The 23,991-nt window shown below is 37.4% G+C and overlaps 1 protein-coding gene across 2 annotated transcripts; it reads left to right on the top strand.

Annotated features, from left to right (window-relative positions):
* The first annotated feature begins 16 nt into the window (after nt 1-16).
* Nucleotides 17-23,793, top strand: AP3M1 (adaptor related protein complex 3 subunit mu 1). Of its 2 annotated transcripts, none has more exons than XM_042909143.1 (9): nt 17-281; nt 10,657-10,932; nt 11,646-11,817; nt 14,762-14,899; nt 16,313-16,398; nt 17,007-17,140; nt 17,998-18,205; nt 19,892-20,036; nt 20,476-23,793. In XM_042909143.1, the coding sequence occupies exons 2-9, from the start codon at nt 10,660-10,662 to the stop codon at nt 20,574-20,576; spliced, it is 1,257 nt and encodes a 418-aa protein (XP_042765077.1). In that variant the 5' UTR covers nt 17-281; nt 10,657-10,659; the 3' UTR covers nt 20,577-23,793. The 2 variants fall into 2 exon arrangements, with proteins under 2 accessions (XP_042765077.1, XP_042765078.1); XM_042909144.1 differs by lacking the exon at nt 17-281 and adding an exon at nt 305-557.
* The last annotated feature ends 198 nt before the right edge of the window (nt 23,794-23,991 follow it).

Genomic DNA, 23,991 nt, shown 5'->3' with positions numbered 1-23,991 from the left:
GAGCGCCTGAGTCCACATGGTGTGAAACCCACTTTCTTCTAGGTTCTGGGTGATCTAGAAGATTTAGATCCTAAACCCCAAGAGACGTCCTTCTTCTCATTCAACGTCTTTCTTCTTATTTAATCTTCTCAATACTGTAGACCCAGTTGGTTTCTTTGAAGCTGTTAGTCAGGCAATCTATTGGGCACCCCACCTGCGGGGTCCTCGGGGCCTTCTCAGCTGCCACAGCCTAGGTCCGGAGTGGACCTGGCGCCGAATCACTGGCTGGCCCAGGTGTCGGGGTGAGTGTGAGGGGCGGGGAGTCTGCGGACAGGGAACAGCTCGAAAACTGGGGGGCAGGCTGAATAGCTGGGGGTCCGGACTCCAGCCTGGGCTTCGGGAGAATTTCTGATGCTGACCAGGCCTCCCTCTCGGCCTTCCAGGCTTTCTTGCCGGCAGGGCCGGAAGGGAGAGGTGCACCTGCAGCCCGGCCTTCTCGGGTCCCACGCCCAAGAGGTTCAGGCTCATTGGGGTCCCTCTCCGTGCTTCAGCGCGGGAAAAAGATTTTGTCACCCACGGTGAGCTGAAGTAGCAACAACTCGGACCTCAGCCGTAGCCTTCTGCTTTGGAAGGCAATCCCCCTGACTAACCTGAACGGACGTCCTGTTAGAGGGTGGCGCCTGGATGAGCCTGGGGTGGCGAATACAGTGAGGAAGGTGTTGCAGTTCTTCAGGAGAGAGGTGACGGGAATCTAAACTGAGTATGGAAAAGTGATGAGCACTGTGGCTGGTTGGATTTGTTGGGTTTGGCTTGTACCTAAAGCTAGAGTTTATAACCTGTATGATTATGAAGGTGGTGCCACTAAAATTAGGAGCCCATACGTGAGGAGAAGGAATTTTGTGGAGCTTGGGATATACCGAGTTTGAAACAGGGGCTTAGGTGTGGATGGTAGAAAGATTAAAAGGGGGAAAAAGAAAAGGCTGGGAAGTAAGCCGAAAAGAAACTTTCAAGGTGATAACCAAACAGGTGAAGTTTCATGTAATAAGAAGTCTTTGTTTTGGTTTGGAGAAAGTTATCAATGACATGAAATGCTGCAAGGTTCAAAGGAGGAATTTGAAGTCTGAGACTAGGTAGCTGGATTTGATGATTAGGAAGTCATTAGACCAGTTAAAAGATCTGCTTGAATACAGTCAATTACTGAGAGGAGAGATTGCAAGTGTAGACTAATCAAACCTTCATCGTTTGGAGCATGAAGCAAAAGTTTATTGAGCGGGTGTCAGTCCCTGTAAGGATTGGGGTTTATTTTTATTTTATTAAAAAAAATTTTTTTTTTAAGTTTATTTATTTTGAGAGAGACAGAGCGCGAGCAGGGGAGGGGCAGAGAGAGAGAGAGAGAGAGAGAGAGAGAATCCCAAGCAAGCTCTGTACAGAGCCCGACCTGGGGCTGGAATTCACAAAACTGTGAGATCACGGCCTGAGCCAAAAATCAAGAGTTGGTCGTTTAACCACTGAACCACCCAGGCGCCTCTGGGGGTTGATTTAAAAAATACAAGACACATCATATTTTGGGGCAGAAAGCAAGTAACCAATGTGTATGATACAAATCTAAGAAAAGAGAGAAGGAAATGGGATCAAAATTACAAATGGAACGATCAGTTATGGAGAGAAAGGAGGACTCTTTAAGAATATAGGAAAAGTGGGGGAATGAGTTGAGTGAGGAATTACCTGAAATTTACATATCTTTGGTAGGAAAGTTCTCTTTGCAGTAAAGTTAGTTTTTCTTACCTGAATCTTAGGATTTTTATGGTATTTCTAAACATTCAACATACTATACTGTTGGAGTTCCCTCTAGATTAGATATGTTTAAGTAGCTCAGTAATATGTAAATGCTTGAGTAGCAAATGACATTTGTAGAGAAGAATTCTCTCTCCCTCAACAAATGATCTCTTCTGTTACACAGAAAACAGAAGCGATCATGTTGCTACAACCAAAGGTACAAACCTTCTTCCCTTTTGTTTAAAGAGACAAAGTGTCCCTTCTTTTTTCTTTTTTTTTTTAAATTTTCTTTTTTATTTTTTAAAATTTACATCCAAATTAGCATATAGTGCAACAATGATTTCAGGAGTAGATTCCTTAGTGCCCCTTACCCATTTAGCCCATCCCCCCTCCCACAACCCCTCCAGCAACCCTCAGTTTGTTCTCCATATTTATGAGTCTCTTCCGTTTTGTTCCCCTCCCTGTTTTTATATGATTTTTGTTTCCCATGTTCATCTGTTTTGTTTCTTAAAGTCCTCATATGAGTGAAGTCATGTGATTTTTGGAAAAGTGTCCCTTAAGGAAAACAAATCTCTGAAGTCTCCCAGTACCATCCTCTCCTTCCTAATCAGGATCCTCTTTTTTTTTTTCCCCCAGTTATTTCCTCTCTCCTACATCATCTGCCTTTTGCCTTCTACTCATACCTTCCCTTAAGCATTTAGAAATATTCTTCCTTAACTGTATTTTGATATAGTCCCATTTATTTTTGTGTCTTTTCATCCTCACAGCTAGAGTTCTTGAGTATATCATCTACTTTCCTTTCTCTGTTTTTTCCACTTTGAGCTATTTCTCAGCCTATTTCATCGTGTCTTGTTTCCAGCATTCCACTGAACTACCACAAAAACTACTTTTACTAAAGTCACCAATGCCCTCTATGTGTTAAATCATAAATTCTCAATAGGGACAAAAAAACCATAATACTTTATATATACTTTATATATTATACTTTATATAGTTGTACTATATATATTCTTCTGGATACACACTAACACTCTATTTACTAAAAATTGTTACCCTCCCTCCTACTTTTTTTTTTTTTTTTTTTTTTTTTTTTTTTTTTACACACTGCTCTCCAGCCACATCTTCTCAGTCTTCTTTTAGGCCCATTTCCTTGGCCCTACTCAGATGTTGGAGTTCTATCCATAGGTTCTTTCTTACTATGCACATTCTCTCTTTGTTGTTGTTTTTTTTTCTTCTTATAGCTATAATCCCCATTAACAAAAAGTCGTGTTTACTCATAAGCATGTCTCCAACTCAGCTTCTCGCTGAAGCACCAAACCTACACACGCAGTGGTCTTGTGAATATATCCATTTAGGTCAAATATATCCAGAATTGGGTCAGTATACAGGACCAGGGCTAACTGCCTCATTTTTCCTCTCATCTCCACCCCCCAAATCCACCTAATCTTTGCTCAAGCCTAAGCATTTCTCCTATCTTTTCATTATACTCTGTCCCTGCTGTCAACTCTGTTAGTCCAGGCCACCACCATAATTCATCTCTCAGCCGGTGTCACAATATCCAGTTGCCTAAGTTTCCACAGTGTGGTTTTTCTTAAAACTATAAATTGGATTTCATGAATTCCCTGCTTAAAACCATAAAAAATGACTTTACATTGCACTAAAAACTAAGTGAACCAGTCTCTGCTTATCTCCTTCCCCGTCACATCTCACCACATCACCTCACCTCCTAAAGTTGCTAAATTTGTGCTGGTTTTCTTTACTTGTGTTCTCTGTCACCTTAAAGATTGGTGAAATTCTGAAGGACTTCTGTCATAGAAATTACATCTTACTGTTTTGTTTGCCTTCTTTGCTGAAGTCTAAACACTCTTAAGTTCAAGGACTTATTTAGTTCACCCTTTTATCTCCATTGCATGCTGTATATAAAACATATTCCGAACTATCTGTTGAATGAATAAATGGTCTAAGTATTATCTGAGAATCAGAGGAGCTAGATTCTTTTCTGATCTCACTCTCTTACCTTGCATATAGGCCCTTCTATGCCCCCATTCTGTTATATGTAGAAGGAATACATTTTCTTTTTTAGACACTATTCCAAGAATAGAAATTTGGCTACACATCTTCCTTATTTATGACTTATTTAAGTCACCACATCTGACTTATTTATGATGAGGTTATGTCCTGATAAACCCATTGTAAGTTGAAAATATTTTAAGTCAAAGATGCATTTAATATACCTAAATTTACTGAACATCATAGCTTAGCCTAGCCAACCTTAAATGTGCTTAGAACACTCAACAGTAGCCCACAGTTAGGCAAAACTATCTAAACAAAGCGTATTTTATAATTAAGTGTTGACTATCTCATGTAATTTATTGAATACTGAAGTGAAGAACAGAATAGTTGTAAGTGTATTTCTTGTTTACTTTGGTGATCATGTGGATGATTGGGAGCTGTGGCTCACTGCCTCTGGCCAGCATCCCACAAGAGTATGGTATCACTCTACTGGAAAAAGATCAAAATTCAAAATACGGATTCTAATGGATACATATCACTTTTGCATGATTGTAAATTAGAAAAATCTTAAGTCAAACCATCCTAAGTCAGGAACTGTGTGTTTTATATTTGCATTGTTTGTGACTCATCAGGTTGAGTGTTCATTTGGTAAAGAGGATTTATGAAGTATGTAAGCTGCAGTCAAAGCTCTGATAGAACTGTTTCTGAACAGTTTCTCATGTGGCTTTAAAATAAGCTGGTAGCATTCTGTTTTCTGATTCAAAAGTCACTAATAACAAAAAGATGGCTATAGTTGCGGTACGTGTATAAATTTCCCAGAAAGTTTGTTAAAATGATGAAAGAAGTAACTGCAGCTGCTAAAAGAATAAGTAGCTAAAGAAACAGGCTAGGGGCGCCTGGGTGGCTCAGTCCATTAAGGGTCCCACTTCGGCTCAGGTCATGATCTCACAGTTCGTGAGTTCGAGCCCCATGTCGGGCTCTGTGCTGACAGCCTGGAGCCTACTTCGGATTCTGTGTCTGCTCTCTCTCTCTGTCCCTCCCCAGTTCATGCTCTGTTTCTCTCTCTCTCTCTCTCTGTCTCTCTCTGTCTCTCTCTGTCTCTGTCTGTCTCTCTCAAAAATAAACATTTAAAAAAATTTTTTAAAGAGACAACTTACACTGCTATGTGTGGCATTTATTTAATTGTTATATGTATTAGGCTTTTGTTCATAATATGAATAGAAGAAATAAGCTCTCTTCTTTTATAATAGAAGGGTAAGGTGGGTTTTAAAGCTAAGCACTGATGAGAGCCACAAGTGTTATGCTTTCATCTCAGCATTAAAGATAACAATAAATCCAGATGGCTGGTTTAACTTACAGTATTCTCCAGAGATTTGAACTATTGCCAGTGAAAACAACTTTGGTGGAAACTTTTCCTGGAAAGAATTTTTCACCAGTTTAAGAGAATGAATAGGAATGTGGCCTCTAAAATAAAGGAACTATGAAGTCACTTGCTTTGAGAACAAGCAGCTCTTCTGGGGTGTACTGTGACAACAAAGTACCACAGACCTATACCTTCTATAGGGTGACTGGTTTAAGAATATAACTTACTGTCAGATCTTTTAAATATAATTTTTGCTCAAAATAATTTATTAGAACACATTTTGACTTCTAAGTAAGCACATCCTTCAGTTCTTTTTCTTAAATTATAAGCTCAAAGAGCACATTTGCTATCCATTTGCTGCCTAGTCCAGTATGGCAACCACTAACTACATGTAGTTATATGAATTTAAATTAAGTTAAAATTAAAACTTCAGTACATCAGTTACATTAGCTGTATTTCAAGTACTCAATGGCCACGTGTGACCAATGGATACTAGTCCATCATTGCAAGAAATCCTATTGGACAGTGCTGCCTTAGAGAATGTTCCTAATAACTAGTCTCTAGGAGCCAGGTGAGAAAGGGAGCCCAAGATTCATGGACCTGGGTTTGAATCTTAGCTCTTATACTTAGTGTAGGATCTGACTTAACATTTCTAAGACTTTATCATCTTATCTGTAAAAAGGGGATAAGCACGATATTTATAACATTGAGTTGTGAAGATTCAGTGAGATAATGTAGATAAGTGCCTAGCATAGTGCCTGGCCCACAGTTAGTAACTGAATACATTTTAGGTATTATTAGTTTATTTACCCTTAATGAATAAAACGCTTTGAAAATTTATTTTTTCAAATAAAATTTGAAAAATGGAGCTGAAAAATTGGAGCTGAAAATTTAGTTTTGCAAAGGGTACCATTTTCCAAAGTTGGCTCGGTTGAAGTGCTCAAATTGGAGTCTTCATTGAGGGAATTACAGTGTTCTCCTTTAAGCTACATTTTATATTTCAGATGAAGATTTTATTCCAAGAAATGTATCATAATACAAGTTTAGTTGCAGATCTTCTCATTGGATATTCCTGTTTGTTTGGTTTTTTTTAAGTGTATTAGCCCAGATGATAGTTAAAAGTCAGTAGGTTCTATATAGCAAGTCTGTATTCCAATGACACTAATTTTTTTTTTTTTTAAGTTTATTTGTTTTGAGTGAAAGAGTGGGAACAGGTGAGGGGCAGAGAGAGAGAATCCCAAGCAGGCTTCACAGTCAGTGCAGAGCCCAACGTGGGGCTCGAACTCACAAACCATGAGATTATGACCTGAGCCAAAACGAAAAGTCAGATGCTTAACCGACTGAGCCACCCAGGTGCCCCTAATGACACTATTTAACACCCAAATAGAAATATAAAGCTGACATGAAACAAACCTATTAAAGCATCTGATTAGATAAAGTATAAAAATGAGCAGGTTGCAGTATTAATCTAGAAAAATTTAGTAGGTCCAATGCCTGAAGTGTCAGGGTTTATTGTCCTGTTGGTTGCTTGCTAAGTAGAGATGGCTTTGAACAAAGAAACGTATTTGTTTCTAATACAGGAACTGTTAACAGCATTTATTTTATGCATAATAATTAATACAGTAATTATTAAAACACATCTTAGTAATTAGTAATTTACTTAAAAACTTCTAAACGTGCCAGACGGGAAGGGGAAATCATCACCAATTAGTCCTTAAATGTCAGATGCTTTCATAAAATTAATTACTTAATCTTAAAAGAACTGCTCAGGTTTATGTCATTGTTTTGTGTGTCAACAGAATTGAATGAATGTATCCATTCTGGAAAGTTTTCTTTTCCTCTTTGGGATTTATCTTCATGCAGAGAAACTATTCATTTTAAATTTTTTACAGTTGGGCTACACTTCTACAGTAGTATAATTTTGAATTAATGGACCACCAGACTAAACACCTGATAACTGATGTTATCCATATAAAAGAAGGGAACATGTTAAGGTACTTAGATATTTTTCCACCATCCCCTATTTGCAAGGATAATACAGTTTTTATTTGAAGCATAATTAACACTCAGAAAATTATATGTCATAAAGCCCAATGAATTATCACAAAATGAATACAACTTGTAACTATATCAAAAAATAAAATGTTACAAGTACCCTAAACCACCCCCATGCTCCTCTTAGTCACTACCCTCACTCTCCTCCATAAAAGCATTTTTATCAAACCATAGATTATTTTGGTCTGTTCTAGAACTTCACATAAATAGAATCATACTGTATGTATCCTTTTGCTTCTGGCTTTGTTCAATAAACAAACAAATCTTACAAACAGATTTTAAGATTTTGCTTCGTGTAACAAGTTTATTTTCATTGCTGTGCAATTTTTCATTTTAGTAATATTGTGTAATTTATTTTTCCATTCCACTATTAATAAACATTTGAGTTGTTGCAGGTTTTCACCATAACAATATATTTTTATACATATTTTGGGTGCACATTTGTACACATTTTAATCCACCTGGAAGGAGATTTGTGTGTCACAGTTATTAAGAATATTTTTTAAATGAAATATAATTCACATACTATAAAATTCACATTTTAAAGTATACAAGTTAGTAGGTTTTAGTATATTCACAAAGTTGTACAATCATTATCTCTAATCCCAGATGGTTTTTATCACCTTAAGACATGAGAAGCCCATAATCACTAACTCCACATTCTTCCCCTTCCACCCAGCCTCTGGCAACCACTAATCTACTTTCAGTCTGTGTAGATTTGCCTATTCTGGACATTTTATACAAATGGAATCATACAATATGTGACCTTTGTGTCTGGCTTCTAAGCATAATGTTTTCATGGTCAGCCATTTAATAGCATGTATCACTTCATTCCTTTTTATGGCTGAATAATATTCCATTGTTTGAAAATTTGTTATTTACCCATTCATCAGTTGATAGACATTTGAGTTGTCTCCACTTTTTGAATATTATGAATAATGCTGCTAGGAACATTTGTATGCAAATTTTTGTATGGACATCCATTCCTAGTTTTCTTGGTTGTATACCTAGGAGTAGAATTTCTGAGTCATTTGATAACTCTGTCTTTAACTTTTGCAAGAATTCACACTGTTTTCCACAGCAGCTATACCATTTTAAATCCCTATCAGCAATTGATGAGGGTTCCAGTTTCTCCACTTTCTTGTCAATACTTGTTATTGTCTGCATTTTGATTATATCTACTATAATGGATATGAAATAATACATCATTGTGATTTTGATTTACATTCTGAGAAGGCATTGAGCACATTTACCTCCGCTTATTTGCCATTTGTATGTCTGTCTTCTTTGGAGTAATGTCTTCAAATTCTTTACCCATTTTTTTTATTGTGTTGTCCTTTTATTATTGAGTTGCTAAGTGTTCATATATTCTGGATAGTAGTCCCTTATAAAATATATGGTTTGCAATTATTCTCTCATTCTGTGAGTTCTCTTTTTACTTTCTTGATAATGTCCTTCAAAGTACAAAAATTCTTAATTCTGATATAAGTCCAGATTATCTGTTTTTTCTTTTGTTGCTTGTGCTTTTGGTGTCATATCTAAAAAAATTATCTAACCCAGGGTACTGACAACTTAATGCATATATGGTTTTTTATAAGAGTTTTTAAATAGTTTTAGCTCTTAGATTTAGGTCTTTGATACATTTTGAGTTGATTTTTGTATATGACATGAGGTAGAGGTCCATATTCATTCTTTTGCATGTGGAAATCTAGTTGTCCCAGCACCATTTGTTGAAATGACTCTTCTCTCTCCCAGTGAATGGTTTTGGCATTCTTATCAGAAATCAATTGACTGTATATGTAAGGGTTAATTTCAAAACTCTCAGTTCTATTCCATTGATCTATATGTCTATCCCTTTGCCAGTACCGCATGGTACATTTGTAGTAGGTTTTTAAAATCAGGAAGTGTGAGTCCTCCAAATTTGTTCTTCTTTTTCAAGATTGTTTTGGCTATCCTTATCTCTCTTTCATTTCTGTATGAATTTTAGGATGATCCTGTCAGTATCCACAAAAAAGACAGCTGGCATTATAGTAGAGATTGCTTTGAATCTTAGGCCAATTTGGCGAGTATTGCTATCTTAACAATATTAAGTTTTCTAATCCATGAACATGAAATACCTTCCCAAGTTTTAGATATTTTTAATTTCTAATTTCTTTCAGTGATGTTCTGTACTATTCAATGTACAAGTCTTGTACTTTTGTTAAATTTAGTCCTAAGTATTTTGATCTTCTTGATGCTCTTGTAAATGGATTGTTTTCTCAATTTCATTTTCAGGTTATTCAATGCTAATGTGTAAAAATAGAAGTGTTTTCTAGGGGTGCCTGTGTGGCTCAGTTGGTTAAAGCGTCCGACTTTGGCTCTGGTCATGATCTCATGGTTTGTGAGTTCGAGCCCCACATTGGGCTCTGTGCTGACAACTCAGAGCCTGGAGCCTGCTTCAGATTCTGTGTCTTGCTCTCTCTCTGCCCCTCCCCTGCTCGCACTCTGTCTGTCTCTCTCAAAAATAAACATTAAAACAAATTTTTTAATAAAAAGGAAATATAATTTTTTATATTAATCTTGTATTCTGCGAGCTTGCTGAACTATGATTTTGTGTGTGTGTACGTCTGTGTTCCTTAGGACTTTACATATATAAAATTGTGTCATCTGCAAATAGAGGTAGTTTTTTTCTTCCTTTCCACTTTGGAGGCCTTTGGTTTCATTTTTCTAATTGCCCTGGCTAGAATCTCCAGTACATACTGAATAAAAATGGTGAGAGTTGGGGCGCCTGGGTGGCTCAGTCAGTTAAGCATCCGACTTCAGCTCAGGTCATGATCTCACGGTCCGTGAGTTCGAGCCCCGCGTCGGGCTCTGTGCTGACAGCTCAGAGCCTGGAGCCTGCTTTGGATTCTGTGTCTCCCTCTCTCTCTGCCCCTCCCCTGCTCATGCTCTGTCTCTCTCTGTCTCAAAAATAAAAACATTAAAAAATATATTTTAAAAAAATGGTGAGAGTGGACATCATTGTTTATTCTTGATATTAAGGAAAAAGGTTTTAATCTGTAATCATTAAATATAATGTTAGCTATGGGATTTTCATAGATGCCCCATCAATGTTAGGAAGTTTCTTTTTCTATTTTAAGTGTTTTTATTATAAACAGGTGCTAGATTTTGTCAAATTATTTTCCTGCACGTTTTGAAATGATTATATGGTTTTATTGTCTTTTATTTTATGTGTGTTGTGTGTTACATTGATTGATTTTCATATGTTGAACCAATCTTCCATTCTTGGAATAAATCCTATTGGCTGAGGTGTATAATCTTCTGTATATATTGCTAGATTCAATTTGCTAGCATTTTGTTGAGGATTTTTACATCTATTCTTAAGTGATATTGGTCTGTATTTTCTTGTATTGCCTTTGTCTGGTTTTGTCAGGATAATACAAGGGTACTTTTTGATGTACACTAAATTGTTTAAACTTTTTTCCCTCCAGAAAATGATTCACAGTCTATTTCTCATAAACTGTTCCGGTGACATATTTCTAGAGAAGCACTGGAAGAGTGTTGTGAGCCAGTCTGTCTGTGATTATTTCTTTGAAGCTCAAGAGAAAGCTGCTGATGTTGAAAATGTACCACCTGTCATTTCAACACCTCATCACTACCTCATCAGTATCTACCGGGATAAGCTCTTCTTTGTGTCTGTCATACAGACTGAAGTGCCACCTCTATTTGTAATTGAGTTTCTACATCGAGTTGCTGACACTTTTCAGGTTGGTTATTCATCACATCTTTTGAACTTAAATTACTCAAGTTAGGGGTAGGACACATGATGATATTCTTTAATTATCCAGCTTTGTATGTGTATTCTATCTCTCTCTCTCCTTTTCAACTAAGAATAAATTCATAAACCCTTTTTTGTAGGCTGTGTAGCAGTATACATGGCTGTTGTATTCATTGTTTCAGTAGAACACAGTAATCTCATGGTCATGGAAGCCACCCAGGCACCCCCAAAAAACAATATCACTTAAGAAGGTTATTTTTTTATATGTATTACAAATTATGTCATCAGGAAACAGTAATGTCCTCTACATACAGTTCTCTGAATGGTCCCAGGATTTTTATTGGTTATGCAGTCTTCTAATATTTACATTTTATTATCTTGCTAAATGTACCAAATAATTGAAAACTTACCTGTGTTTTGGAGGTAGGCAAGTGAAGTTTATAGTTCACATTCTAGTTTAATGTTTCAGTGTACTCTCTGGCTTAATATGTAATAGGAATTCAGTTCAATCTAAAAATATTAAGAAAATTATTCAAGAATAATGTAGAGAACTACAAAGGGTTTTTTTCCTTCTGATTTATGTATTTTCAACATATTAAACAATGAATTATGCTACTATAAGTTTATCCTGCTGAACAAAGAGTATCTAGCAAGCCTTTCTTCATGTCTTCCATTGTGCAATATTATGTACATTTTGTTAAGGACTACTTTGGTGAGTGTTCGGAAGCTGCAATTAAGGATAATGTGGTCATTGTATATGAGCTCTTGGAAGAAATGTTAGACAATGGATTTCCACTGGCTACTGAATCTAATATTTTGAAAGAACTGATTAAACCACCAACAATTCTACGTTCTGTCGTCAACTCTATTACAGGTAAGGTGAAAACGTAGGAACTGAGCAAATAAAACTTTGTAAACAAGTTGTTTATAATCTTGTTTATGATCTGACAGATTATAAAGGTAGTACAGCTTGCCCAGAGTTAAAGTTAGTGCTGTTGCGAAAATAGATGTGTATTTCTTTTCATGGGAAGAGGCTAGGTCTTAAATGAAAAAGAAAACTTTTGGTTTTTATTCTTTTATTACAGATTTTTCTGTAAGACCACAATAACATTATTACTGTTACTTAACACTAAATAATAAGACTGAATAACTTCCCAGTTAATCCTAAAGAAGCCAATAGAAAAGGGAAGGCTACGTAGAAGAGCATTCAATCTATGTACAGACTGGCATTGTAGTATTTAAAACAGCATTATTTTATGTGATGTGATGAATATATAAACTAATACTATACTCATAGTCATTTTGTAGTGTATAAGTATATCAAACCATGTTATACACTTAAACTTAACACAATATTATATGTCAATTGTATCTCAATAAAAGCTGGCAAAAATAGCATTATAAAACTGGCATTATGTTATATATAAAATATATAAAACCCAAATTACTAGACTATAGAAAATTTAAGATCCTCACCACAGAGTACATATTGTCTCTTCCAAGTCTTTGTTTTATACATGCAGAAGATTTATTAAAACAAAAAGATAGGAAATTAGTCTATTTGTGAGATCTCATGCAATGTGGGCCTTGTACTTGTTTTGTAAGTTTCTAATTTTGGTTTATTTCTTGAGTGTAGCTAGAAATTAGGTACATCCAGATGATGGCTTTTTTTTTTTTTTTTTTTTTTTGAGAGCATTGAAGTCTTCTAGAGAAAGATTTCTGTGAAATGTTACATGCCACACCAGCTATAATGTCTACCATTATAAACCCCTCTCCAAATGTACTGACCTAAAAAATGGGGCAAGGGAGGCTTGCAAGAAAGCTTTATTCATCCTCTATACAAGGCTGAGTGTTAGGAGAAATTCAAGGAAAGATAAGATGGAGTGTCTGTGTGCCTAAAATTTAAACTCTGGATGAGAGATTGGGAAAAAAAAAATAAAGTACATAAATAATAGTAAGATTGTAAAAGGCAATTCCATACTTTATAGATAATGCAGTGACACTGGAAGGTACACAGGATATAATATTAAATGGAAAAAAAAACACAAAACCATAAAAATTATTTAATTATCTTAATTATACATAAACATTCATACAGACAAAAAAGCTCTAAAATGTTTTCAATGACCATCTCCAACTAAGGAACTACATACTATCCTTATTTTTGCCTTATACTTTCTAATTTCCAAAATGAACATGTATTTTATAATTACTAAAATAATAGAATGACAGTATATAGGCTATTAAGGCAGTGCTTTATAAAATTCAAGAGAATGGTTCAGTGGATGAAATAATTCCTCCTGAATTATACTGGTTGGCCCTAGGGCAGAGCCCTAGAGAAGCAACAGAATTTAGGGAGAGAGGGAAGAATAAGAGCATTCTATAGATGCAATGATATGAGAAAACACACACAAAGTGAAAAGCCTTGAATTGTATTAATTTGTTTAGCAGAAGCAGAGCTGTTTTTTAGCTGAGTAGTGAGAGATAAAATTAAAGAGTTAAGTTGAGGAAATTCTTGAATGCTAGGCTAAATTTGTTTTGGGGGGTTTTTTGGGTTTTGTTTTTTTTTTTCCCCACAAAGCCAGTGTGGAAACATTGAAAGTTTTGAACAGGAAGATTAAGGCAGTGTTTTTCAAAAATTTTGGAAGGCAAAAGGTTGGAGACACTAACACCAATCAAATGAGACTGTAAAATTATATGTAAAAAAAACAAAATTATAAAAATACAAAAAAAAAATAATAATAAGTGGAACCTACTTATGAGGGAAATGTTTAAAGAAATATACCAAAATGTTAATGGTAGTTGTATTTTGGTAAAAGGAAGATAGATATTTTTAGCCACTTTTCTGAACTTCACATGTGTTGTTGTTGTTATTAAGTATGTACTACTTGTATGTTGGAAATGTAAATTAACCAAAATGTTAAATATGTCACAGCTCAAGGATATGTTTTGGACAACCAGACTTTCTTCAGACATATGTCAGTTTATCAGTAAAAAAGCCAAACATTAAACATGAGCGATATTGCAGCCATATGGGTGTCTGACCTTAAAATGGGAGAAGGCTAGAGTGTGTTCTTCATCCAGTTACTCCACTGAGGCCTGCTTGGCAGCATCTCATGTAGAATTTAAGCTGAATACCAAAGGGCCTACTAATCACTTTGTATTCTCAGTGGAGACATTTTATCAGCAGAAGGTTTTAAAACAACTAGCCTCTTTTCTTCATCAGTGGCAGCAGGATGAGATTCCGTTGTTGAGCCACTGGAATCAGGTTAGGTTACTGTTAACATGAAGAAAGCAAAAGATAAGTAAGTGAATTTAACCTGGTTTGGCACATAGAGGACCACATGGTCTACTTCTGTCTTCTAGAAATTTGATCATGTTGGTATGAATATATCTCCGACAATTCTGGAAACCATCCACAAGTGGTTCTTCAAATACTTCAATGAAGTAAAACCCAAACAGTAAAGAAGCAAATAAAGCATTCTTTTGTTTTTTGGTTTTGTTTTGTTGGTTAATAGCTTCTTCTTTCTTTCTTTCTTTCTTTCTTTCTTTCTTTCTTTCTTTCTCTCTTTTTCTTTCTCTCTTTTCTTTCTCTCTCTTTCTTTTTTCTTTTTCTCTTTTCTTTCTTTCTCTCCTTTCTTTCTTTCTTTCTTCCTTCCTTTCAAGTTAGCTGTACACCCAACTTGGAGCTTGAACTCACAACCCCAAGGTCAAGAGTCGCACACTCTACCAACTGAGCCAGCCAGGTGCCCTTGTAAATAGCTTTTCTGATGACTATTTAATGCATTACCTTTGCTTTCTCCTTTTCCGGTTTCTAGGCAGCAGTAATGTTGGGGACACACTCCCCACTGGGCAGCTGTCCAACATCCCATGGCGACGGGCAGGGGTAAAGTACACAAACAATGAAGCCTATTTTGATGTCGTTGAAGAAATAGATGCAATTATAGATAAATCAGGTAATTGTGTGCATGTAATCTTATTTGGGAAGAAACAGTTGAGCTGACATAAGCTGAACAGAAAATTGAAACCCTTTGGCAGTATGGCTTCAGTGGAAAAGCATTCACTTTCTAATAGCTTAAAAATCTGTTTATTTTGCCCAGAGGTTACATATAATTTTCATAACCACTAGTTTAGGTCTGCCAAACCTTATAAATCAGATCTCATGCTGCCTTGTTAAGCCAGTTATTACCCTGTATGCCTCTGCCTTTTGCCGTTTATTCATTTAAACATTTATTGTATATCTACCATACATCATACTTTTGCTACCACTTTAATATGCAGTACTTCTTTTTTTTATGTAGAATTTTTTTTAATGTTTATTCATTTTGGAGAGGGAGCAACAGAGCACCAGCCGGGGAGGGGCAGAGAGAAAGAGAGACACAGAATCCGTAGCAGGTTCAGGCTCTGAGCTGTCAGCACAGAGCCCAACACGGGGCTTGAACTCTTGAGCCGTGAGATCATGACCTGGGCCAAAGGCAAACACTTAACTGACTAAGCCACCCAGCTGCCCCTATATGCAGTACTTCTAATAACAACCCCCCAAAAAACAGCAGTACTGTCTTAGAATCATAAAGTTTTATTTAAAACATCTAGTCCAACCCTCACATTTTATACATAAGGAGACTGAGGCTCAGAAGAGCTTAGTAATCTGCTTAAGGTCACACAGCTAGTTGCCGTGTGAAAATGAGTTATTACGAATTACAACCAATATCTTTTCTTTAGTGAGTGCTCTTTTTCATTATAAAATTCTATCCTACAGAATAATAACTGTATTATTACAGAATAATGCCTATTTCTTAAAGTTAACAGTTTAGTCCATTTCATGAGAAACTTGCCTCATTTGTAAATTCCATTAAAAATATTTAATTTCAGGGGCACCTGAATGGCTTAGTTGGTTAAGCATCCGACTTCGCTCAGGTCATGATCTCGCGGTTCGTTGATTCGAGCCCCACATTGGGCTCTGTGCTGACAGCTCGGAGCCTAGAGTCTGCTTCAGATCCTGTGTCTCCCTCTCTCTCTCTGCCCCTCCCCCACTCGTGCTCTGTCTCTCAAAAATGAATAAACGTGAAAAAAAATTTTTTTTTAATTTTTAACTTCATATCCAGCAGTCTTTCAAGGTTCACTATCAAGATAGAGTCAGGTTTGATATTCCTTAGAATTACCTACCAGAGTTAGATGTGGGCCATGGCACTTAGTGAAGAAGCTGTTGTAACTGGTGTAATAGATCCTTTGTCCACTAAACTTGTTAGAAGATGTGCAAGTTTCATTATGTCCGACACTCAGGAGGTGTCTCCATTACTTCAGATACAGTGATAGCTCTAGTAAAGACTAAGATTCCAGTGATGTTATCACTTTATTTCTTTCCTCAGGATCTACAGTCTTTGCAGAAATTCAGGGGGTCATTGATGCTTGCATTAAGCTATCTGGAATGCCTGACCTTTCTCTTTCTTTCATGGTAAGTTCTCCTGCCCTGTAGTTCTTTGCATGCCTAATACATATGAAGTACTAAATGAAATGATAAATACTGAGAGACGTTTGTATCTTAGATTATAAGGATTATCTCAGTAATATCTTAGTACAGCTTCCCAAGACAGTGTTTTGATGAGCATGGCCTTTATGAAAAGGCTGAGGTCTTTTCCTGAGTTTGCCAGAAGTGGCTTAAGTGGCTGGCTGCCTTCTGCAAATGTGTAGTCTCACTTAACCGAATTATTTGTTTTGCTGATGAAAGGGCATTGATCTTTTTCATCATTTTAGACTCAGCATGATACACTACTAAGAAAATCAAGAGAACAGAGTTCTGATGCTGTCTTGTCCTGACCTTGACTTCTTCAAACCTCAGTTTTTTCATTTATAAAATGGACATGATACTACTTGTATTTTCTACTTAATAGTTATTGAAATTCAAATAAAATAATATCCATTAAGATTGTGTTAATGTGGTCATAGTAACCAACTCTTAACATGACTCTCTTATCTTTAGGGAGTCTATTAATTTCTCATATCTGAGTAGAGTTGCCATATTCACTGCACTCTATGAGTATTGCTATCTTGTTTTCCTGGCAGAACCCACGGCTTCTAGATGATGTCAGCTTCCACCCCTGCATCCGGTTCAAGCGTTGGGAATCTGAAAGAGTTTTGTCATTTATTCCTCCAGATGGAAATTTCCGACTCATATCATATCGTGTCAGCTCACAAAAGTATGTCGGTGCATCAACCAGAAATCTACCATCGTAGATCAGTGTGATGGGTAGAATTCGCTTTACCTTTTCCATTTTGACAGTTGAATACTTGAATTCATCACTGCTCCCTTTAGCCATGGCCCAGCAGGAGACTCAGGAAGAACTGGTGAAAATATGTATCTAATATAATCAGTGTACCTTGAATCTGAAAGTATAAAATAGTAGTAAATGAGAGTAGTAAGATATATACCTGAGAACAAGCATTTTGGAATTGTGTAACCTGGGCAAAACCTTGAATCCATGCCATAATTTTACTGTGGTCTTTAGGCTTCATAACTAAAGGACACACATATCTCCAGCTTCCCAGGGTATCTCCCAACTAACTGGCTTCAGGACACTCTTTTGTGTACTGAGGTTCAAATGAATGAATTAGCATTATGGGTTGTACCTGGTTTGTCCCTGGAAAATGTCAGAAGGTATTCGGGTAATATTAGACGGGACTTAAAAGCAGAGGAGTTGTTTCTTGGCTCTTACCACATAGAGACTATTTTATTTAGTATAATTTTAAATTATCTTTTCTATGGTATCTTAATTCATTTCTTTAAACTAGGGCTATTTGCCCCAATTGTTTATACTATCTTGACTTGTATATGTATTGCTCAGAAATTGTATGAGTCTTAGTGCAGTGATGCTGGAACCCTGATGTACTCAAACCCCCTGGTACAGATGCTGAATCTCCACTTCTGGGGGTATATGGTCCCACAGTGGAGTCAAAGGCAGGGTAGGACACTCTGGACTGAGGTTTTTAGGCTACCTCTAGAACTGTCTCACACTATTAATCATGTTTGTGGTTGAGTCTGTCTTTCTCTTTTCAGTCTAGTGGCAATACCAGTGTATGTGAAACATTGCATCAGCTTTAAGGAGAACAGTTCTTGTGGAAGATTCGATATTACAATTGGACCAAAGCAGAATATGGGGAAAACTATTGAAGGAATCACAGTAACAGTTCACATGCCAAAAGTTGTACTGAATATGAACCTGACACCAACACAAGGCAGCTATACATTTGATCCAGTTACCAAGGTATGGCCACCTCTCATCAAGAGTAAGCAAGTGTTTCTGCAGTCTTTATTTTGTGATGGCAGGGAGGGCAGAAGGAAGGGTTTAATGTCTTGGTTAAAACTAAAGTTCCTAACAAAACCTAGAGAGCATACTGTGCTATGCGCCTGCCCCTGGCTGTGGAGGGAACCCACATCTGCTGCTGAGGAGATGAACAGAAAACTGAGACTCATTCTGTTCTCCCTCAGAGTGTGTCTTTTTCTCATCCACTGATCATCTAGAGACCCACTCGCTAATGAGGAAGAAGATATAAAAAGCTTTTTAAAAAGAGAGAAGCATTAGCTGGATATAAGAAGATAGTATTGTAGTCTATTGTTAAATTTTCTGTAGAAATTGATCAGTAAGACCTTTCTTTTTCATTTAAAAGCACTGTTTCACACTTTTCCACAGTGGGTACTGGCTAGGAAAGCTGCTTCCTCACTATACGTAAATGTGCCTCTAGCAGAGGGTTTTCAGAGAAACTATAAAAGATGATTTTCTGTCAGCTTCCTTCTTGGGTAAAAAATATGATTCTTTTCAGTGGCAGTTATTGTACTGCCTGATAAGTGAAAAGGCATATTTTTGAATGAAATCATCATCCAATCCAGTCCTAAGGATTTGAAGAACCTCCCCGGATACTACACAGGGCTGAGCAATGAAGGGGGAGCTCCAGATCCCTGGCCCTTCACCTTGGCTTCAGTCGTAACAGCTTCACTTTCTTGACTGTTACTGAGCTTCCACACTAAAGATTTCATTTGAACAAAGAAAGCTAAAAGTTTAAAAAACACCAGTTTAGGTCCATTTTCTCATTTTACAAGAAAAGTAAACTGAGGCCCAGAGACACAGTGAAGGCAATATAGTAGAAACAACATTTGAAATCAGTCTTAGGTTCAAATCCCAATTTTTTTTTTTAAACATTTATTTTTGAGACAGAGAGACACAGAGCATGAACGGGGGAGGGTCAGAGAGAGAGGGAGGGAGGGAGACACAGAATCTGAAACAGGCTCCAGGCTCTGAGCTGTCAGCAGAGCCTGACGCGGGGCTCGAACTCACGGACCGCGAGATCATGACCTGAGCCGAAGTCAGCCGCTCAACCGACTGAGCCACCCAGGCGCCCCTTCAAATCCCAATTTTGCCTCTAAACTAGCTATGTGACCCTGAGCGAGTCATTTGACCCCTGAGCCTCAGTTTCCTTATTGATAAAAAGAAGATAAAATCTGCATCACAGGCTTTTTTTTTTTAATGTTTATTTTTGAGAGCAAGAGCCAGTGGGGGAGGGATAGAGAGAGAGGGAGACACAGAATTGGAAGTAGGCTCCAGGCTCTGAGCTGTCAGCACAGAGCCCTACACAAGGCTCAAACCCACAAACCATGAGATCATGACCTGAGCTGAAGTTGGATGCTTAACCACCTGAACCACCCAGGCGCCCCCAGGCTTCTTTGAGATAATGTGTGAATAGTGCTAAGCACAATACTGTATCCAAAAGTAGATGGTCTACAAATGTTGGTTCTCTGTGCTCACCATTCAGAGTCACCGAAGATCCCAGGTCTCTTGTTTCCAAGACACTGTGCTCCATTCTGTACAGAAATTTATGGTGTCTTTGAACCTTGTCTCTAAACATTTGTCTTTAGTAAATAGTTCAGGTTGTATTTGGTTGTTATGTCTTTTAAGGTACTAACATGGGATGTGGGAAAAATTACTCCACAAAAGCTCCCAAGTCTTAAAGGACTGGTAAATTTACAGTCTGGAGCACCCAAGCCAGAAGAGAATCCAAGTCTCAACATACAATTCAAGATCCAGCAGCTTGCTATTTCTGGTAAGGATAAGTTTTGTGTTTAAGGGTTAACTGAATTTTGCTTAGAAGGCTACTAACATTCCCTCTTTAAAAAGAACTAACTCCAGCCTGCCTTTCACACTGTGCTATGGGGCCTCCTCTCAGGTACAGTGATTTTGGAGAGCACTTTAACTTCCTTCACCAGACCCCCTTCCCAGCACAAAAGAAGGAGTCATTCATACTCACAGAAAGAATCATCTTGAAAAGACATCCCTTGCCCACATGGGAATCTAAACTAAAACCATCCTTCCACAGTGCTATAATTTATGAGCAGTAGAAAGGAGATTGCTTCCAAATGATAAAAGGGACTCTTGGTTAATGTCAGATTTACTGTGTAGTATTCATTGCTAAACAAATATTGTTGGTTGGTGTGACCAGGATAATAATTTGTTCCTTTCCTTACCTATTCTTTTTGACACAGGCTTAAAAGTAAACCGTTTGGACATGTATGGGGAGAAATACAAGCCATTTAAAGGAGTCAAATATGTCACGAAAGCTGGAAAGTTCCAAGTGAGGACATGAGAAGAAGCCAAAATTCCTCAAGATCTGTTTGTTTTCCTAGTGTCATTATAGTTCATTACTGTTAGGTACCAAGTGGGTGGGAATACATATTCTAGTTAAAGCATCCCTGTTGAGCTACACACCGCTAACGAAGTTGCTTAGTAATCAATGTAGGGTTCTTAAGGAGCTTTAAGCTAAGGAAACTTTGAATTACTTAGCTTATTTTGTATCGTTTCAGTTAGGAAGATTCTGGAGGTGATTTCCTTCATGGGGGGCATCAGCTGGAGGCTGCACGTTGTAACAGTAAAGGCAAGAGTCTACAGTGATCACCTGTTTCCTAAAACAAGTGAACTGGTCTCAGCCAGCAGGAGCTGTCTTAATCTGTAATGTGATGCATCAAGTGCAGCCAAATGTCACACCTGATTTTAGCCATCCCAAATCAGCAACTGTCCCAACAGAGGAAATCTCCCCACCCCCAAGAAGTTTACAGAAAACTGCCTCTTCAAGTGTTTGCCTTATTCAGCTTTTCACTTGTGCCATTAAGCAAGCACTGTAGCAGAAGCCACTTCCACATGGCCCTGGCAGGGGGCACTACTGCTCCATGCTTCATTCTCACTATACTTGGTATTGTATTTTTTATAAATAAGATTTTTATGTAAAGCTCAGATTTTGATTTACAGGGACCTTGCTGCAGTATGTACCATCTCAGTTTTGTGCCACTGGTTCAGCCATTTAGATAGCATAGTAAAAATGATTTGTATCAAAGGGGCAAATGCTTTATTAAGGTCATAAAAGGGAACACTACTTCTGCTTTTAGGAAGTTATTGCAAGCACAAGCATTTGAGATTTGAAGCAAATTTAAGCAGTAAAAGAGAAACTTCAGTGAACTTTTGCCACCTTCGTGTTCTATAAAACTTGTCAACACCACTTAAACCATAGTTAGCCTAAAGGCCTCAAGCCCTAGTTCAGCAAAAGGAAGAAAATGTGCCTGCTTCACTATCGTCAGTCTTTTAAACCTTTTATCTTTTTTATTGTTCTTAAGGTCTTGAATTTACCTGCATCCCTTGTCTTCAAGGGGAACCCCCTTTTCATATTGTGTGCTTCCCAAGGTTATGGTAGTAGGTTCCTTCCTGAAGCTGTTCAGAATTATTACTTGAATGTGTCTACTGTACTGACAAAATACTTGGATGTGCATTATATTGAGGCAGAAACAAAACCTTCACCAACACTGATGAAACCATATTGATCCTCATGGTTGGCAAGTCAGTCTGTAGTTGTATCACTTCACTCAACTTCATTGGCTTTGAAGTCCTTGCCCAGTTGTTTTGCCTCATGAGATACGAAGAATGGAGATAGGCTGAAAGATGTAAGTGCTTGTTCATCATGGTTCCCACATGTTCTTGCTTATGGTATTAGTTTTCTTCTCCTTGTGACTCCATTCGTCTCTGCTTATAACTCCCTTTTCTGTATCATGCTAAGAATGACCCTTAAATTCATCACATTGTGCTATCAAGGGCTAGTGGTTGATGCTGGTACACAGAGCCCACCATACAGCAGCATTCTTACCTTTGCCTGCCTAGGGTACCCAGCCTGCCTTTCATCTAATAGGAAATGGCACTTTTTGCAAATTTGGAATTTCCTGGGTAACCGATATCAGTTTGGCAGCTAAAATCAGGGCGTTGCCAAATATTTATTCCCTTTGCCTGAGGTTAATTACCCAGTTCAGTTGCTTTTCATTTTTAATGTCTTTTAATGCCCTATCTTAAAAGAGCAGTCAGTACCTTGGCTTTTCTTTCTGCAGAATCCCTAATCTCAACCATCCATATCGCGAATGTCCAGTTTTCTTTCTGTGCTATCTTCTCATATATAAACAGATTATATGCCAAGAGTCCCTTGTCTTTAGCAATTTCTGCTAAAACTTCCAAGTAGACAGTTTCCTTTTATAATTAAATTATTGTATTTATTAATTTGAATCCAGTAAGTCCTTTATCTAACCTGGCTTTACTGTCAATAAAAAGACGAAGCAACAAATTGATTTTTTTTTAACTTGACTGTTGATTGAGCATTCTCAGATGGGCATGCCTCAGTATCAGAGGAGGCTAAACATGATCAGATTTTGTTCTGTATCATCACATAAGGTGTAAGGGTTGCTGCAGAGCACTTCCAGGTGCTCGTCTCTTAACCTCAGTATGTTAACAGCCATGTGTGTACTTTCTCTAAGCATCACCCTATGGCCAGAGACTGAGCAGTAAGTGATCAAAGCTACTCTCCCTACCACCACCACCAGCACCAACTACTAATAAATAACAAAGATCCATGAATACTTAGTGGAATATTTTTCAAATACAGAAATCCAGCTAATCCCAGAATTGCCCCATTTTATAAATTCTTAAAGGAGCCATCCTAAGAGCAAATGAAGTTAGATGCTCATTCTCTGTATAAGGAAGTTACTATCATTTATTCAAAGAGTATTCACGTGATGGGTTCATTCCTAAAGTGGTGCTACAGAAGAACCTTTGGAAGATGCTGGTCTTACTGTCCTTAGAGTCCTCTGATTTGAGAAAACAACTAAAATATGATGCAGCAGGAAGGCAGCACCAGTGAACATATGGTGAGTAACAAAAATTAGACCATGAATACTGTTTTCAGATGCTGAGCTAATTCTGTAGCCTTGGATATTTCTCTTCAACTCCAGGAGTCTGGAATCTGCCTCCCTAGTCAGCAACACTTCTAAATCGGCAATAGGTGTAGTCTGCAGCACTATCCCCCTTTCACACTCCCCTTTCAGATCTAGAAAACCAGGCAAAAACAGTGATGTGCCCACTCTGCTCCCAAGTACCTGTTCCTACTTTTAGTCAGTGCTTCCTCAAACAAAAGGAGAATGTCCCCAAAAGCTAGCTATCTGCCTTATAGCCCTGGTGGATCCCTGACAGCCCTGTTGTTCTGTATTGGGCTTTGAAATTCAAAAAATAGGCATGTGATATTCCTGCACATGTAACAGCTTCAGCTTCTTAGAGGCAATGGTCTCCACAGCTTGCTAGATGAAGACAGACTACAGGATGATCCACATCAACTGGCTGCTTTCTTTCTATTGTTAACCTTTGTCACCTCCTAGTGTATAATCCCAAACCTGCCCTTTATTATGCAGATCTTTAAGTAAATATACTACTGCTATACAGTAGTATGTTGTTCATCCAGTACATTTGGATTAAATAAAAGTCTTTAGTTGCCAAATCCTGAAGATTAGTTTCATTGGCTATTTTTCAAAACAAAGGAGAAAGCTGGTCTAAACGTTTTTGCTAAAATAATATATCCATCATTTAAATCATTATTTATACAAATGCACTTTATTGTTTTAAACAGAACAAAAGAAGAGGCAGAAAATATTTGCATATAACAAATCCTAGCTTATAAATGTAGTTTTTTAGTGGTGATG

The sequence above is a fragment of the Panthera leo genome, chromosome D2, assembly GCF_018350215.1.
Source record: "Panthera leo isolate Ple1 chromosome D2, P.leo_Ple1_pat1.1, whole genome shotgun sequence".
Classification (NCBI taxonomy): domain Eukaryota; kingdom Metazoa; phylum Chordata; class Mammalia; order Carnivora; family Felidae; genus Panthera; species Panthera leo.
Note: the sequence above shows the minus strand (reverse complement) of the source record. Positions and strands in the feature narration are given on the sequence as shown.